We start from the raw sequence: 18,086 nt of genomic DNA on the forward strand, positions 1-18,086 counted from the left end.
TAGCATATACCCTTAAACCTGGAACAGATCCTCAGTCAGAAGACCCAAGATGTATCTATACTAATGATTTATACTGACTGCTGCTGTCTCCTAGCTCAGATTTAGCTAACAGACTGAAATTTAGTAATTCAGTAAAAAATAACACACTCGATGCTACAATCCCAAGGTGAAAAATGCTACAAATCAAGTAGGTTCACATCAATTTTATTCATACAAAAGCACATCTCATCTATTCTTACAAGGTGCTTTTGATGACTTATGAAAAAGTGTCCTAACAATACCAAGAATATGCCAGAATACATAGAAACCATACATAAAGCTTTACTGTAAAAACAGCATTAATGGTACAGTGAAATTCATAGCTATAGACAAGCCGAAATTGTCCTTGAACATTAGCTTTGGTAAATACTAAAGTCCTAACAGCTGAATTCATCCTTACATTGAATGTAGAACTCTTCCTCTATGACTAGGTAAGTTTAAGAAATCTAACATGGAAACTTGCTTTAAATACTTAAAATAATTACTACATGATAGAATTCAGTTGTTCTATTTGTGCATAGGAAATATCCATAGCAATGAGAACTGCTGTGTAATCCCAGGTTCAAACCTGACAGACGATAAAAAGGCCAAGAAATGCTTGGAGATAACAAACCTAAAAAGGTGAAAAGACTGTTACTTGTTTCTTTTATAAAACATCAAGCAGAACACAATTCTTTTCAATGCAGCATTTAAATTTCCATTATTCTATTTAAAGTATATTACGAAGAATCACATCTTTTTTTCCTCTTCTTGCTTCCATTTCAAAGAGTAAAAAAAAAAAATCTTAGAAGACAAGATCAGTAGGAAGTCAACAAGTACTTACTGGTAGAATCTGAACCTAGCTACTGTAACTATGGAGAGAAAGATCTATGGTCCACATGAGAACCAGTTCCTATTACAAAGGGAATTTTAAACAAATATGCCTCTGTAGTCTAATCACTGAGTGAAGTCAACGTTACACTTATTTCAGGAATCATTTTCTCCGTGCTTTGTTGTACAGATAGAGAATTATAAAAAAAAAAATCAGAATAACATAGTACAAGCTGAGCAAATGACTCAAAAATTCTCAGGTATCATCTACAATGAGAGCATTAGGGGGTTTAGTGGGTGGGAGATTGTTTTGCCTCCAAACAGTGAGATTTATTAGGCATCAGGTTTGTAACCTGGTACAAACCTTTCTGTATGAAAGGAAGCTCTCTTACTTGACAGTCTTGAAAAATCAGCAAGTTTACCATAAAACCAGTATTTTCTCTCTCTAAAAGAGACAGTGCATAAGTCATAGCTAGGAGGTTACTAAGATAGCTTTGAGCCATTTCCATACCTTCCTTATCCTTCATTGTTGGGTGCTGCTGCTATGATTCAAACACCCTAGAGATTTAAGACTGTAGCAACCTGTTCTTTCCTCTTATGACTTGACATGCTCCGCATGCTGTGGCCTCAGCTCAAATACATGACCTGGGTTATCACTTGTCAAAAAGGATCCCAACAGTGCAGCCTTAATGTCCTCTATCAAGTTCTAAGGCAAAGGGATCCAGTGCTGGTAGATCTTACATCCCTTCTTCATCACTTCTTGCTGTTAAAAAGGATGTCGTAACAACGGCGACAGTTGATGCCAACTGTAACGATACCCTTTACCGTATCGGGTACGATGAGCATGCCCCCAGGAGTCCTGACAGAACTTTTCACATAAACGACTGCAGAAACTCACAAAAAAGGAGGGTACTTCTTATCCAAGTAATGAATCCCATCGAACCCACAGGAAATATTAAGACAGCAGTAACTGTCCTTAACCAGTTAGAAAGAACAAGTGTTCAGTGAAACACACTTGTGAAGAGTTCCTCAGCATCTTAATTACTACTGAGGGATTGTTCAGCCTTCACTAAGACTCAACGATCCCCATGCACAAACAGCCAAGACAATTTCCCTTATCTTACCTCCAAAGCAGGAGGAAGAAGCAAGATCAAGACAGCAAGACATGCTCCTTCCATGCTATATGGTGGAATTAGGCTGCAGCGCCCACTTTCCTCACCCAGAAAGAATGAGGCCAAAAACCAGGTTACCACCTCTGAAGTCTGAGCAGCTTCAAAGAAAAAGGGCAGCCAAAAAGGCAGCTGCATAAGTTGTCATACCTAACCACAGCCTAATCTCAGTCACCTTCTTTATCAGGAGCGTGCAGGTACTCCACAGTGCACACCCCGTGCTCCCAGGGGAGCAGCGTGCACAGGAAATCCAGCCTTCCAGGAAAATGGTCACACCATGGTCCCTCCCCACAACATGCAGCCTCCCCATGGTGCTGACCAGAAAGGGTGGGCTCCTCTTTCCTGTACAAAGCTCTGTGTAACTTTTAGACAAACACTTTCAGTCACTTAAGTAATAAATTCCAATCAGAGCTACTGAACCAAGTCCTCTTTCACAAAAGGCAAGGAAAGAGAGGAAAAGAGAGTCCAAACTCTGAGGAAGGATAGGTGCTAAACTTTCAGGATGACAGAATTGAATCCCACTCTGAATAAATGTCTGCCCTAGAAGGGACGAGGTTTTATTGAAAACAGTATACAACCTCTTCTTAACATTATTTCAGAATATGCCACAGAAACTATTAATCTGTATGGTCACAGTTCACCTTTTTTTTCTCAAGTTCTCCTTACATTTAACTGTTAAGGCAGATTAGAAAAGCTGCACTATCTGTAAATTAGACCTTATCCCACGTGACAACTGTCTGGAACTATTTAAAAACAATCAACTTCAACCTCCACTAAATTAACAGAACAGACATCCGATTATAAATTTAAGGTCTAATCTAAAAGTAAGTTTTCTGGTCTTACAGACATATACACACACAATATGTATATAATGTAGGATATTACAGCAGAATACACACTACCCTGCTGCAATACCCTACATTGCATATATCTCCCATAGATAGAAAAATGGTACTACCTGGTTTTGTTCTTTGTGCCAAAGGCCTAACCTGATCTTATGCTAAAACAAATTCTTAAAGAGAATGACATTTGAACCCAACATTACATTCAGGAATAATAGTCACCATCTAATGACACATTTTCCCCCTTCTTCCAGATCTTTAACTCAAAGAAATTTAATTGACACGTCCTCTGACACGATGCATTCAAGTCCATTCATTTATACTTGCATGCGCGTAAAACAAAAATCACTCATTGTCCGTGTCAAGAGATGAAGAAAGTACCTGCATATATGCTCTCCCCCTTCCTCCTCTGAGCTACCAAGATAATTGTAATTTTTTTTCTTTCCTGTACGCATTAAAAGAAACAATTCTACATAAAGTTTTCTGATGGTGATGGCATTCTACCCAACTGATACAGGAAAAGTTTAGCTGATGGATTTAGTAACAAAGCTTTATGCTTCATTAAAGACCAGATCCGAAGTCCACCAGAATTTCAGGATTAATAGTACTTCCCCCCTCAGCACTTCCAACCACCTGGGCTGCGGAAAAGAAAGCACAGCTTAAGTCCCTTCCTATAACTGTTATACCTAGCAGGAAAAACAAAGGCCAAATAGTATATTAAATATTTAATTCTATCACCGTTTTGGACGCAGGCATTTGCTGTCAATAACCGCAAAAATAAGTTACATGCAAGACAAAAATGACACAAACCAAAAAGGTCGTCACTTATCTTTGCTGAGATAAATTTATTCCTGTGTAGCAGTAAAGTCTATGTGGATCTGACAGACAACACAAAACCAAACAAAAACCCACAAAGCAACAGCAAACCATGGCAATCTTACACAACGAGGACTTCAACATAACTGACATCAATCAGTCAAAACTCTGTCAGGAAAAATGACAAATTTTTGAAGAGTTTCCTTTGGGAACAGATACAGCTTTTTTCCATGCCACAGCCAAACGAATTCAAGTTATAGACTGCATCATGTATGATTTGCACCTTTTATACGGCATATTAGAGGAAAATAATTTTATTGATAATAATGAAGTGAAACCATTCAGCGTTTGTCATGGGCACAGTTTTGTTATATGCCTTTTTTTTTAATAGCAACAGGCAACGTTCATTTAGAATCCTCTTGAGACAGTCTAGTAACTTCACAACTGATCTTACTTGCTTTTAATATCATAAAACCAGAAAAGGCTCTTTGATATCACTGGGGGGGGGGGGGGGGAAGAGGAGAGTAAGCAAGAGTTTTAGCAGTGATGTAAATCTTCACCTCTGTTCCCTCAGACTTTGCCCTTCCAAACTGCAAGCTGACCACAGGTAAAAAGAAGGGTAGAATAAGCTCAGACGATCTTGATGAAAGCTTTGTTTATACAGTATCAAAGACATTTTGAAAATGCAATCTAGACTTCATGAAGAGAGATAACACCATTCATCCCTTATTCTAACAATAGAGTCAAACCAAACGTCATCCTTTCCTACCAATCACTGGAGTACTGTAACTTGTAGACTCAACGATCTAACCAGTTAAGGTATGACTTCTAATACGGAGCTCCCTGGAAGCATGAAGCCATGGTTAGAGAAGGATGAATACATAAAACCTCACCATGCAGTGACAGGCTAGCCTGAAGTCAGGTAACTGTGCTACGGTAACATGCTGACAGCCTTAACCACAACACACATTCATTCTTCCAGTTCAGTTCACAACTGAAAGTAAACCAATACCCTTTACAGGGGAGCAAGTGACAACTTATACAGAGGAAATAGAGCAAAGAGCAGTAGAATTTGATATCTTATGTTCAGAAGGGGATTCTATCCAGTACTATGTATTTGCAGAGCCTCACATCCCTGAAAATCTATATGGGATGCATAAAATACATTAAACAAACATGAGGTAGTGAATTTAAGAAAAGCACTGAATAACAACAATGTCCTACTTACCTCACTTAACCATTTTGGGAGGATCAACCTACATCTCAATCATCAAGATTTTTTTTTTTTAACTACTGAACAACTTCTAAACTTGAGAACAAGAAGCTAGCCTGTCAAAAGATCATTTTTTGCTTTTTGGATATCCAGTGAACCTAATATTGTGTGGAAGCTTTTGGCCTTCTAGAGAAACAAAAACTATTCAGGCAAACCCGCATTATCTCCGGATTGCCACAGCCTTTCCTTATTTGGCTAACGTTTTGAGATTCCAATCAGACTGCTATGAAGTTCAACATGCACAAAGCATCCATTTTGAGGAAACTTCACAGCCAGTTTCCCTTCCATTCCCCCCCTGCCCCAAGTGAAAGTTATCTCACTCAGCACCAACCCCCCTCCCACATACCCACACCAGAACAAAGCAATATGGATTCGTTTTTCTACTGCTCTCCAACGCACGGAAGAAAAAAGTAAGAGCCCTGCTCCCCTTAAAGTTCAGCTTTCACACTGCGGCAGAAGCCATCGCTAAAGAAAGCAAGCAGCCTGTTATTGATACACGTTTCTATATTAGGAACAAAACACCGGTTCCCCTTAGAAACCGGAGAGAAATAGATGATCCGTCTCCCCACACGCCCGCCCGCACATAAGAGCGGGGCTTAATCGGCTCAACTGCTGCGAAGTCGGGGAGACGAGGGAAGCAGGAAACTGCTACCGGGATCCCGGGCAAGGGGCAGCCGGGGGAAGGGCCCCCCGAGGCGGGCCCGCCTCCCTCACCTGCCAACCAGAACCCCTCCGCCGGGGGGCACCTGTCCCCGGCCCCCCCAGCTGCCTCCCGGGCAGCACGGGGCAGGGCCCGCTCCCCCCGGCCCTCCCGAGGGAGGCGCTGCCAAACAGGGGAAGCGAGGCGAGCGCGGAAAGCGAAAGAGGGTCACCGGCACCTCTTCCCCGCCGAAGGAGAGGCCCAACCGCCCCCTCCCGACGCCCGGCCTGCGGGGACGGGGCGCAGCCTCTCGCCCCTCCAAGCCTAGCCGGCCCGCGCCGCTCCCCCGCGGCCCCCTCCAGCCGGCCGGCCGCCCCCCTCCGAGCCTTGACCCCGGTCGCCACCGCCTCCCGCCCCGCGCTCCCGGCCCCTCCCCGCCCCGACACCCCCCAGCGGAGGGGAGAGCAGCCGCCTCCGGCCCCTTCTTCCTTCACCTCCTCCCGGGAGGGGGGGGGGGGGGGGCTTGGCCTCGCCCCCCCTTCCCTGCCTGCCCAAGCCCCGGTCCCGTCGCCGAGATCGGTCAGGCCCCCCCACGCCCGCCCCAGCCGGCGGGAACGGCTCCGCACCGACCTGGTGGAGCGCGGTGAGCCCGTCCACATTGGCGTAGTTGATGTCGGCGCCCCGCTCCAGCAGCCGCAGCACCTCCTCGGTGTCCCCGCTGGAGCAGGCGGCCAGGAAGACGGCTCCGTCGTCGAACTTCACCTTGGTCTTTTTGCGCTTGACCACAGGCGGCTCCAGGTCGGTCTCGGAGCCGATCCAGCGCTTCAGCTGCTCGTTCCGCTTCTGCTTGGCGTCCGCCATCTTCATACCCCGCTCCTGCCTGGCCCCCTTAGCTAACGCCGCACCGAGGATAGACTATATACCGCCAGTATCCCACAGCGCACCGCGGCCCGCACTCGCCCTCACTCACTCACCCACCCAGATGGAGGGCGCAGGGCGGGAGGGGACCAGAGGGGCGGGGCAGCGGCGGCGGCCTCGTTAGCATAACCCCGCGAGAGTGGCGGGAGGCGGGGCTGGAGGGGCGGGGAGGGCGCGCGAGCGGAGCGGTGGCGTCACCACCGGCGGGCGGGGCGGGGCGGGGCGGGGCGGGGCGGTAGCGCGGCCGGCGAGGGCGGGGCGGCAGCGGGGGGCGGGGAGGGGGCAATGCCGGGGTGAGGAGTGCCGAGGAGGGCAGTGCCGCCGCCGCCGCTGCCGCCGCCTGTGTTGTGACTGGGGCGAGGCCGGCTCGGTTTGCCTCATCCCGGGCCCATGAGTTCAAGAGTTCAGCCGAAGGGTCACCGGCTTCCCCTGCCCCGCCGGGGCGGAGATCCCCACCGCCGCCGGGGAAGAGCCGGGCCGAGAGGTGGCCGCGGCCCCGCACGGCGCCTGCTGCCTGCCTGGGCGTTGCCTCGGGGGCGCCCGGGGCACCGGCCTTCTCTCGCTGCGGCCTGGGTCTGCTGTCAAGGCTGGAAAAAAGCACAGTCAGAAAGCGATGAGGGCCTTGCCAATAAAACGGTCGCTACCGGAGGGTGACCTGGAACATACTTCTCCAAAACGAAGCATGTGGGGAGAGGGAACGGTGTGGTTTATGGGGGCGTCTGGTGTAGGCCTTAAACGCCAAAACCTATGCCCAGCTTCGGGCGTGTGGCTCCCAGGGGCCGCTGAGGCTGGAAGCGCGGTGCTCCCCCACCTCCGCCGGGCAGGCTGGTTAACGGTGCTGCCTGTCCCTGCCCGCGGCCCCTGGCACACGCGGCAGCAGCGGCGTTTCTGCCTGCCTTGGCAAACGGGGCGAATGCAGCCACTTGCAGGAAAGAAACGGAACGACTTACCGAGGATCCTTTGTTTCGGGAAGTTAGACATGTCCACGTTAGGGCAGCCTGCAGTACAAAAGCACCATCTCCTATTTGCCGTGACACTTCTGTGTGGCGGTGGACAAATCCCTGTGCTTATTGTCTGTTTCACTTAAAGTTCACTTCCATCATCCGAAAACCTAGGGCAGCGCATCCATCTTTTCTGTTGGGAGAAAACAAAGCATACAGCATTTGAAAATAGAAAGACTAAAATGTATTTGTTTGGAGTTGCGACTTCTAGGAAACAAGCTATTATAGGTAATAAAAATTTTTCCATGCATAGCATGTTTAGCTAAAAGCAATATGTATTTTGTTATAAATTGAATCATCTCTGGGGATAAAATGTGGTTTTAAACTTCTTGGAAAGAAAGTTTTCTTTTCATCTAATTATAGAAAATGAAGCATAGTTTGAGAGGGTCACCAAACCTCATACACTTCAAATTTTGCATGGTTTGTTCTTTTCTAATTGTAATGTCTTCTTATGCTGGACAGTTTCATAGGCTACTCAGGCTTCTTATTTCCATTTTCATTGATAAAAATATCAGTGGCATTTTGCAAGAGTAATAGTTGTAAGGTACCTGCAGCAATGTGTTCTTAATGTCTTTCGGAACAGATGTTCAACTGGAGATATTTGCATAGTATCCATCAGATTTACTCATACAGCACTGCATGAGATACAACGCATTGACAATTTGCAGGCGCAATGGGATTGTGAACAAAAGACGTCATCTTGTAGTCAAGATGAAGGATTTGCCAGAGAAAGATTTTCAGTCTAAGTAGGTGGATGAACAATTACCTGGCACCTAATTTATACCTTCCCATTAACAGCCTGTGGGACTATCCAGAGCTACAGTTTAGGCTCCCGGGTTTGAAAGTATGGCTGACTCTGCATAATGCACTTCAGAAGCAGTCTTTGCAGTGTTTATTACTCACACAGGTGATTGAGTTGTGCTTTGGCATGGCACTGGTACCATCAGCCCAGTATGGACAGTCACCAGCCAGGACCTTGGCTGCATCAACTGACTCACAGCTAAGGAAGGGATTTGTGCAGGCTCCAGCCGCCTGTTGTGGTCTTGTCCTCATGGGCAAACTTCCTTGGGGAAGGAATCAATACAGTGCCATTTCCTAAGGAGCTGAAAACTATAACCCAGAAAAACACAACACAAGATAAAAGCTGAATCCTCCTTCCCCAGGTGTCTGATATTTTACATGTACTCTCCCCAACATGCTGCTTCTCTCTCAGATGGCTGTCTGAAAATCTGACTCTTCAAAGACACCATATAGCTGAAGAATGTAATACACTGATTTCAGCAAGCAGTATTTAAATCAAGTGCTTTATTAGCAACGAAGTAATTCCAGGCAAATTGATAGGCACTTACTCAAAATGCACTCTTCTAGGAATATCATAGTCATGGAGCATGCTTTTAGGTTTCCATAAGAGCTCCAGTCCCCTCCACTTCATTCTTCCAGCTCAGATTCTTCTTTCTGGTCATGGATCTTCCTTTAACTCCTTCAGCTTACTCTCCTTGGCTTGTTAGCGAAATGCAGAGGTTCTACAGCTCAGAAAGCACAACTCTTTCTGTTCTTAAGTATCATACAGTCTGGTTTTAAAGACCAGATCTAATATTTTCCCTTTTTTCCTTTCTCCAGGGCACTTTTCACTGATCCAGCTCCACCTTTTCAGAGAACTTCAGCAAATATCTTTCCTTACACTGCAGCTATTTGTATGTTCTACAATTCTTGACTTTATTTTTCCATGACTTTCTCATTTTTTTGGGTTGCACCTCATTTGAGAGTTATGTTATGTTTGAGGCTTTTTACAGACTCCACAGACAACGTATAATTCATTTGTGCAGCCAGATGAAATTCAGATATTCCATATATATGGAGTATATATGTCTTTCCCAGATAACCATGTGCTCTGCAGTAAATTATATGTGGTTCTTGAATGTGATCTAGCAAAGCATATGGTCTTCCTTAAGCAAAAAGTAGAGCTGTTATTCATGTAAACTGGTTAATCTCTGCAATTGTTCACATTTTCTGTATTCAACAAAATTCAGAACAAGAAGAGAATAATTATAAAAATAATAATTATTATTCCTGAAACTTGTTTTTAATTTCTGTATTTTTCCTATCTCATATCTCACATAAAATTTTGTAACATCAATAGCAAGGACATACTGGGCCATATTCTTTATCCCATCCTACCATTTTGATGTCATTCAATTTCAATGTAAAATCAGTGTAGCTGAGAGGAGATGAAACCATCTACAGCTTCTAATTCAGTACTAACTGATCTAAATATATACAATTACCAATAATATTTACTGCAGAAATCTGATATTCTTTTCCAGTTATCTACCTAAGCATGGAGGGTAAAATTCATCTGTGCAGAGGGTTAGACCAAACCCTGTATATTAAGGCTCTCTTCGAAGATGATATTGGAAGTGAGTATAAAATTTGTCCTAAACCAGCCATTACTACAAGACAACAATCACAAGATTGAATTAGATAACTGCATAGGTGTGCATGTGTATTTACAATAATAATAGTATGCTAACAAGAGGGACTTAGCATTTTAGGTACCTGATGTGTGCAACTTAAGGGCATACTAAGTAGATCTGGTTTTATTAGGCTGTTTTGACGTATCTCTACCGGACTACTCAAAACGCTAGATGTGCTGTAAAATCCTTTGTTGGCATGTATATACATGGCTCTAAAGGTGACTGAATATGTAATTTTCCACATGCAAATACTAGCACTGAATTCAGTAGGACTACTTTTCTGTAGAGGTAACCATGTGAACATTTGCAGAGATAGCATCTATGTGTGTATATATTTTCAGTTAATTTAATGGTAGGCTTCAAGTGATCAATAAAATGATTAGCAATGAGATTGTTATCAGTGTGCTTTCTGGTTTTCCATTTTTTCTTAAAAACATTACAGCCATCATTCAAAGCTATTTCACGCAGGCTTCTGGGCCACAGAAGTACACAGATGAAGTTTTTGCACTACCTAAAATAGTCAGCTTCTGGGATGTAGAATTTTTGTTCTGACCTCCTAAGGATAATTGCTGTCTTGCCTTTCATCTTGAACAGCAACAGACACAGCATGGCTTCTAAAAATTTTGTCCTAATGTTTTTCTCTCCCCAGTGAAGAAAACTAATATATCAAAGTTAATTTCATGAACTCCAGCTCTGGGAAAAATGGATAATTTGAAGAGATAGTGACAAATACTATATATATTGACACAACATTTTCTAATAAATCTTCCAGATTTTTATAAAGAATCATGGATTGTAAAAGGAGAGATGGGATATATAAAAGCCTTTTTCAACATGAAAAGGCCATGACAGAGATACTTACCATAAGAATAAGGCATTTCTTTCTTTTTTTTTTTATTTGATAGTTATAGTCCTTTCTGGTTTTAAATCTGGTGTATTCTCCACTCTGTGTGACAAACCCACACAAGTAACAGTGAAAACTCTAGTACATTCCTTATCCAGAAAAAAGAGGTAAGAAGACTATGCACAAAGTGCTATCAAAATTTTAAAGTAAATTATGTAAGAAGCGGACTTCTTGCTCTTTGATTTTGTCAGTTCTAAGCAAGATTCTTGCACAGAAACCCCACATTTCAAGGTGGGTTACTTTTTGATGCTGCATAATCCTGAGTCACCAAAACCAAAACTAAAACTACCATAGCAACCAGGGCACATATTTATAAACTATGCAGTTCTGAATCAGATTTGCAGTGGTGTATTCTCCCAGCATCTTTCATGAGCTTTACACAGATTGCCGTCTCTGTATTCTTGGACGGCAATGCAAGCTAACATTTAAACTTGATTCACATAGACATGCTCTCACGTACTTCTATGTGTACCCATCTGTTAAACCAGCATTTGGTCTAACTGACAATTTCAACAGTGCATGGGTTAAGCTAAAAATAGTTGTCTTGGCTAGTAAAAAGTAAAGTAACACTATGTCCTTTAGAAATAGGGAAATACACTTATTTATAAAATCGACTTCATAAAACCATTCTTACTTTCAATTACATTTAAGTTTTGCCTAGTCACTTCATGAAAAAACAGAACTGAGCTGTATGTTGTGTAACAGAAATATAGGCGCTCTGTTTCTATTTGGTCTCTGCAGTCCTGGGAATGCTGCATGTATATGGATGTAGACATGGTGTTAGACACTCTGCCGTAACAGTTGCCCATTTTGGCCTCTTGCTGTTGAGAACAAGTATCTTTGCTTTATTCTGATGTCCAAAAGGCTGCATAATCTTACAGTAGCTTTTATGAATCTCTGTTCAGCGTTTCTGCAGGTAAAGTGTTTCTTTTCCACTATTGTGTGCGGCTCGAGTCAAGGAGCGTACTGTTGAAACACACGATTTAAATACTGAGGGAGAAGGGAATGACCTGTCCCTCTGAAATGCATGCAAGATGTTCCCTGTGAGCTACATTCTGAACATATTACAGCTGAGAAACATACTTCCAGGGCTGCAGGAGGACAATTTGGACAAAGAGAAATGAAAGACATCCTGTTCTAGCTTCTCACTTACAATGCAAATATATATACGCTCAGGGGTTATTGACAGCTGTGATTTTTGCCTTTCTGCTGCCAGGAAGTATATTAATTTCCTTTTTAAATATTTGTTTTGTTATATGAAAATGTCCTTTCTCTGACTTGGGGTTTAAAAATACTAAAATCTCTGTGTGGCTGAACAATTGGCTTGTCTTGGGTTTTGGGCATCTAGGACTATGCCCTGCTGTTCATGGTGCCTACAGGCTCTATTTTTATGAGCCAGCAGAGCATATGACATAACTGCGTGCTCACATCATGTTTAGTCTTAGCAATGTAGTAACATAAGTAACACACCTATATCACTGACAAAAATAATGTCATCCTTTAACCTCTTTCAGACAGCCATTGAAAGAAAAAGCAAGTGTTTGGTTTTTGTTTGGTTTTTTTTTTTTAGAGAACTGGCTGATAGATTATAGTGATACTTATTTATAAGAATATTCATAAAGACCCATTTCCCTGAATACAACAGAAACAAGCAACTAAAAGCAGTTTCCTCGCTCAGAAATCACTTTTTCTGGTAGTTCAGTGACCCAATAAATACTTCCACTATTGCTTTTCTGTCCCCTGTATTTGTTACTAGCCCTGTGTTTGCTACAGAAAGTTAGTACTTCTGTAGGTAACTCCTCAGGCTACAGCTTAACTGATCCCAAACCATCAAGTGACTCCTTTGGTGGCCTCCTATTGTTCCTTAGCACAAGGCCATAAAGAAATTGAATTGCTTCATCCTGTCAGTTCAAAAGCAGAGTGACTTAACTAAGACAATTAATCTGAGGCAACATTAATCTGCAGCAACCACTAATGTAACACTAAAGTACTCCAGAAGCGTTAACATCTATATCATGAATGCACTGAGATGTACCCTTCAGAATCTTCTTAAATGACTTCTGGTTTGACAGGCTTATGACTTTTAACCCTCATCTGATGAAATCACATTTCTTAACCATTCCTAAATTGGCTTGCTGGCCTGGAACTCCCCCATTCAGTCATCACGATAAGTGAAAAGCCCTACTGAGAAGGGACCTGTAAAAATCCTTTTCCTTTAGCAGATGCTTAAAGTAACTCAAAAGCAGCCTCTTCTCACCAAAGCAGTATTTAGTCACTTACTTAAGATGAGGAAAAGGCTGTAACCTCTAGATCTTAGCCAAAATTTTTTCTTTCCCTGAACATTTTGGATTTATGACACAGCCTTTTCTGCCTGAGAGAAAGGCATCTCTTCCAGCGTTTTCTCAAAAACCCAGGCTGAGGTTTCACTAGATAATGGAGACATTCAGGCAGGTTACTGCCACTGAAAGGGCCAGTCCTTCTTTCTTTGTACTGCCCATTTCCTACCCCTGGATGCACAGACACCACTCCCAACCTTTCCCCAGGCTTTGATGTTCATTTGACACCTGACTGAGTTGTCTGCACTTTACTTCTTGGCTTGGCTAGTTTTCTGCTGGTCTAGCAAACTGAGCAGACTCATCAAAGGGTGACAGAAGGCTTCCAAAAGAGATGGGAGTGCGTAGCCAGGCCTGAGGAAGGACACAGTCACTCTCCTCAAAAACAGGGAAACATTATGTAGGCTCAACCATCACATAAAATCTCATCTGTAGCTCTAGCTGTGACCATTAAGTCACTATTTTTCCTCTCTGGGAAGGTTTCTTTAATGGTTTGGTGTCCTTTGGACCTGGATTCTGGCTTGTGGAAAATAAATCTGCTAACTAGAGTAAGGCAAGTGAGCACTGCCAATTTAATTCCCCTTGTTCCTTTACCTACCATTTTGTCTTCTCTGTGAAGGTAATGTATTTGTCTTCATTTCACTTTCTGTTTGTTTCCACGTGGCAGCTAGCAAACAGGATTCTGTGCAAACACAATAGTGAGTGGAGGGCTAGATCATTTTCAAATTAAGTAATAACTTTCTCATTCTTGGCAGTCTTCATTTTTAAAAGCGACATTCTTGAGAGGACACACTTAGCACATGCTCAGTCCTGGGAGTACAGCAACAGAGGCATGAAGCAAGCCAGGACCCCACCTGAAACTCACCCTCCAGCCACAACCAGGCAATGCTGATGTTTATCTCCCATGTCCACCTGCCTCTTCCTCCCAGGCACATTTGGGTCGTGGTCTCTTCCCTGGGTGCAGCACTGATATAGATACTTTTTTATGATTATGAAACAGTCATGGTATACTTTTACTTCAAGTACTAACTGAGATCTAAAACATTGGTCTTGCTGAGATCAGACATTCAGCTCCAGGTTGCATTAAGCATTCCTTGATTTCTATTTTTATTTATGTGCATTTTGTTGCTCTCTCCCTCTAATGGAACTGGTTCAAGAAAGTAAAGGCTGGTCCCAGAAAAGTTCTACATTACACTTACTTTAAGACAAATGGGTGGGTAGATGATAGATAGATAGATGTGAAATTATATTGTTTCAACTCTATTAAAAACAGTAAAATTAACTTTCTACTTGTGTATAGAGTTTAAAGTTACAATTTTAGAATTGAATTGTTTTGATTATTTTGATTATCAACATTTTGATTACTTATTTAGGACTGTGGACTGGTAAGTAGAATAACTAATAGGAAGTTGGAACACTTCTGGCTCTGCATCTGAATCTGGATTTTACATGGGATAAATAACTCAAAGTTCTTTATTTACTATTTCTGACCTCAGTTTGTATTTAAACCTCAAGAGTTGAACAAATAACTTTGATCACATTAATTAGAGTCCTTCCACTCCCAGTGTTCACAACTTAAGATTTAAAAGATTTAAATTAAAGCCTTAATAAAGACATAAAAGTCTGTTGGAGATAAAGCACCCAATGCTGCAGCTTCTTTTGCAGTGGGAAGGAGTGCTCTGAAAAAACACAAACACTCTTGTGTGTTAGAAAAAACTAAAGCAATTTCTGTGCTAAGATGTCTGTGTTACAGTTCTGTGGGCTCCTATTTTTAAAAAAAACTTAGGTTTTGCATAATTTTGAAATTGTGCATAATATTAAATCTTATGATCTTGATGAAATCACAGTGTGTTACTCCCAGGAAAATAAATGGCAAACGATTACTTCAAAAGGAGAAGGATCTGGCCCTACTCTCTTATGACTTTGCATTTAGATAAGATTAGAGAAGAGGCCTAACTACTATGGAAAAGGAAACAGTGTAAAAAATTAATAGCTTAAAGTACCATTCTGATGTCTTCTTTCTGTAAAAAATAGCTAATCCATACTTAAAAGTCAAAATCTCTGTCACTGCTTTTCTGCATTGCATATTTCAGAAGATCCTTACTTTCAAAGAGACACCAGTTCTCTGCACAAAACAGGAATATTCTGCAACCATACCAGTATACGATCACCATCATGTAACACTCATGTGTCTCTGCAGCAGCAGTAAGCAAAAAGGAAAACACACTTCTTAATATTTTATATCCAAAATATATACAGTAGTTTTAATGACAATTTCTTCTAGAAGTATAATAATTGTATAGGTGATACGTACATAGGTCACATTAGACACTTGATCTGTCTAGAAAATGTCTAGATGCATTAATTTATTTTTATTTAAAACAGTCAAGGCTCAATTTAGGAACTCCTACTTGTTTTAGTAAATTTGTATTCACTCCCACTAATATCCCCCTGAATCCCACTGGAGTTACTTATGCAAGTAAATGATTTCCAGTATAAGTTCCAAAATCTGAAATTTAATTATGTGTTAACTTATGATGAGGTTATACAATACAGACGATTTCCAGCCCAACTATTTATTCAGGTTGAACATATTATAGCAGATCTGGAATTGCATTCCCCTGTTATATAACGTTCCCACAGATTCACACTTTAGCTTTAGTAAGGAGATGAGGATCAGGCCTCAAAGAAGCAATTACCCCACACGGTCCTCATATGTGGAGAGATAAAGCTAAATATAACATAAAGCATGCCATTTGCCCATACAGTGTTAAATGAGCCCATACCATAATCAAAACATAGTTAAACAAAACCAGGCAGTTACCTAGAAACAAAAGCACAAAAGTCTCTGTCTCTATCACATGCCTGAAAGCGTTTATGGTCATATCCTGCCACTGTTGCTCACATTGTACAGTACTTGTGAGCGGCCCCGTGGGGTACTAGGGTATTAGAAACGATTTAGAAGTTAATAAATGCTTCACTTGCTTTTAAATCTGCCATAATAGGCACCAGTTAGATTCAATATTTGCTTTAATGATTCCAGTGTACAGTGGCTTTGTTAGGTTTGTGTTACCTGGCTTAGGTACAAGCTATGCAAGCAAAGAGCTCAGCCTAAGCGCAAAATTCTGGTAGTCTAAATTAAGTCTAGCCTAACTTAGTTTACACTGGAGCTTAATGCAGCTCTGGGTATGCTACTACCAGTAGCCAAGCTAGTTAGTTTTAAGGTACCTCAAGCACATCTTTCTGGCATCTTCTATATCTGTTGAGGATTAATCTGCTGGTGTGGAAGTTACACAGGATCAAATCATCAGCTGGTATACACTTATTATAACTATACTGGATAAAGGCTTGAACTTCAAATTTTAGTACTTTAGATATAAGATTTAGGTTTCACTTACAGAAATACATATTTTGAGAAAGTCCAGACTAACTCTACTGAAACAAATAGAGATACCTAATTCACAAAAATGCGCTTGAGACTAGAATTTGGTTGATACCCAAATGTAATGAAATACAGTTGCTACACTTCACTTGAATGGCAACATAGATAACGTTCCCAGGTAAACTAAAACCAGCTTTTAGAAAGTTTAGTATAAATCTTTTTGCCTAGGTCCCCTCTGACCCACATGTTAGATTTCTGTCTACTTGTGTGTTACGAGGGGTGCTGCTGAACATCTGGGCAAATATTTGAGACATCTACCCAGTCTGTCTCTATTTAGTATTTAAATTTACTCTGTACCCTAGAAGGTAGTATAGGTTTACACAGTATGTCTAACTGAGCAAGTACAGACAGAGATGGATTCAGTTTGTCTGTCCTCCAAGTACTGTGTATCTTGTCTGGAAATAAAAGAGCTCTTCATTTCAGGTAAAGTAGGTGTACAGCTCCTAGACCAAAGCTAGCTTGTTTCTGTCCAGCTTGGAGCACTAGCGAAACAAGCTGTTGTCTGTCTGCACCTGTCCGTGTAGACTGTTATGACGGGACATGGGTGTTGCAAGCCTCATAGTGAGGCCCCAGGCTGGAGTCTGGGTGGAGGCAGGAGCCAGGTGATGTAATTAAGGCAATCTGAAATCAAGAACCAGAGACATATAATACTCATTAGCCTAACAGAGCAAGGCAGGCTTACGGTTGGAGGTAAGGTTTGGCACCAAGAAGCTAGGGAGCTTGCATGCAAGAGTACAGCTAAACTTCAGATGGAGCCAGGAAACCAGGGAGTGCAATTTATGAGGTGGGTCCAGGAGAAGGAGCAGACAGAGCCACAGCAAAAACAGATGGCTTGGGCCAGAACTATGACTGAACAGGTGGCAGATGCAAGCTGGATCCTGAGTGGTGAAACCAAAGACAACAGCAGAGACCAGGCCTAGAGGCAAGGCAGAGAACAGAGTTCAAGCCACTGTACTTGTTCTCAGGACATCTTTTGTGCACACCCTATCTACCAACATCTAATGACATCTGTCTGCTGGCTATAACACCTGTTTTGGAAGCCAGGTCCACTTCCTGAGGGCACAGCACCCAATGACTGGCTGCGTGAGAGAAGAGTCATCTTCCTTGGCTAGTCATTGCATAGTCATACCTAGAAGGGACTGCATTTATTAATGTTAATGAAGTTAGAGCAGGACTGTAAGGAAATCTGTGGAACATTTGTTTCCACACAATATTAATCAATATAATTTTGCATCAAAAATAGCATGGCCAGCAGGGACAAGGAAGTGATCTTACCCCTGTACTCAGCAGTGGTGAGGCCACACCTCGATCACTGTGTTCAGTTTTGGGCCCCTCACTACAAAAAGGACATTGAATTACTCGAGCGTGTCCAGAGAAGGGCAATGAAGCTGGTGAAGGGTCTGGAGCACATGTCGTACGAGGAGC

At 42.4% G+C, this 18,086-nt stretch overlaps 1 protein-coding gene across 5 annotated transcripts in view; it reads right to left on the bottom strand.

The window, feature by feature from the left end:
* The window catches only part of PPP1R12A (protein phosphatase 1 regulatory subunit 12A), a 121,537-nt gene extending 114,896 nt beyond the window's left edge, over positions 1-6,641 (bottom strand). For 2 of the 5 annotated variants that reach the window (XM_074870655.1, XM_074870656.1), the window contains exon 1: positions 6,220-6,639. In XM_074870655.1, coding sequence (XP_074726756.1) covers positions 6,220-6,456 — 237 coding nt within the window. In that variant the 5' untranslated portion in view covers positions 6,457-6,639. Of the gene's footprint in view, positions 1-6,219 lie in introns of all 5 variants that reach the window. The other 3 variants (XM_074870658.1, XM_074870654.1, XM_074870657.1) reach the window with 2 other exon arrangements.
* Between the last annotated feature and the right edge of the window lie 11,445 nt (positions 6,642-18,086).

The sequence above is a fragment of the Strix uralensis genome, chromosome 5, assembly GCF_047716275.1.
Source record: "Strix uralensis isolate ZFMK-TIS-50842 chromosome 5, bStrUra1, whole genome shotgun sequence".
In the NCBI taxonomy this organism is placed as follows: Eukaryota; Metazoa; Chordata; class Aves; order Strigiformes; family Strigidae; genus Strix; species Strix uralensis.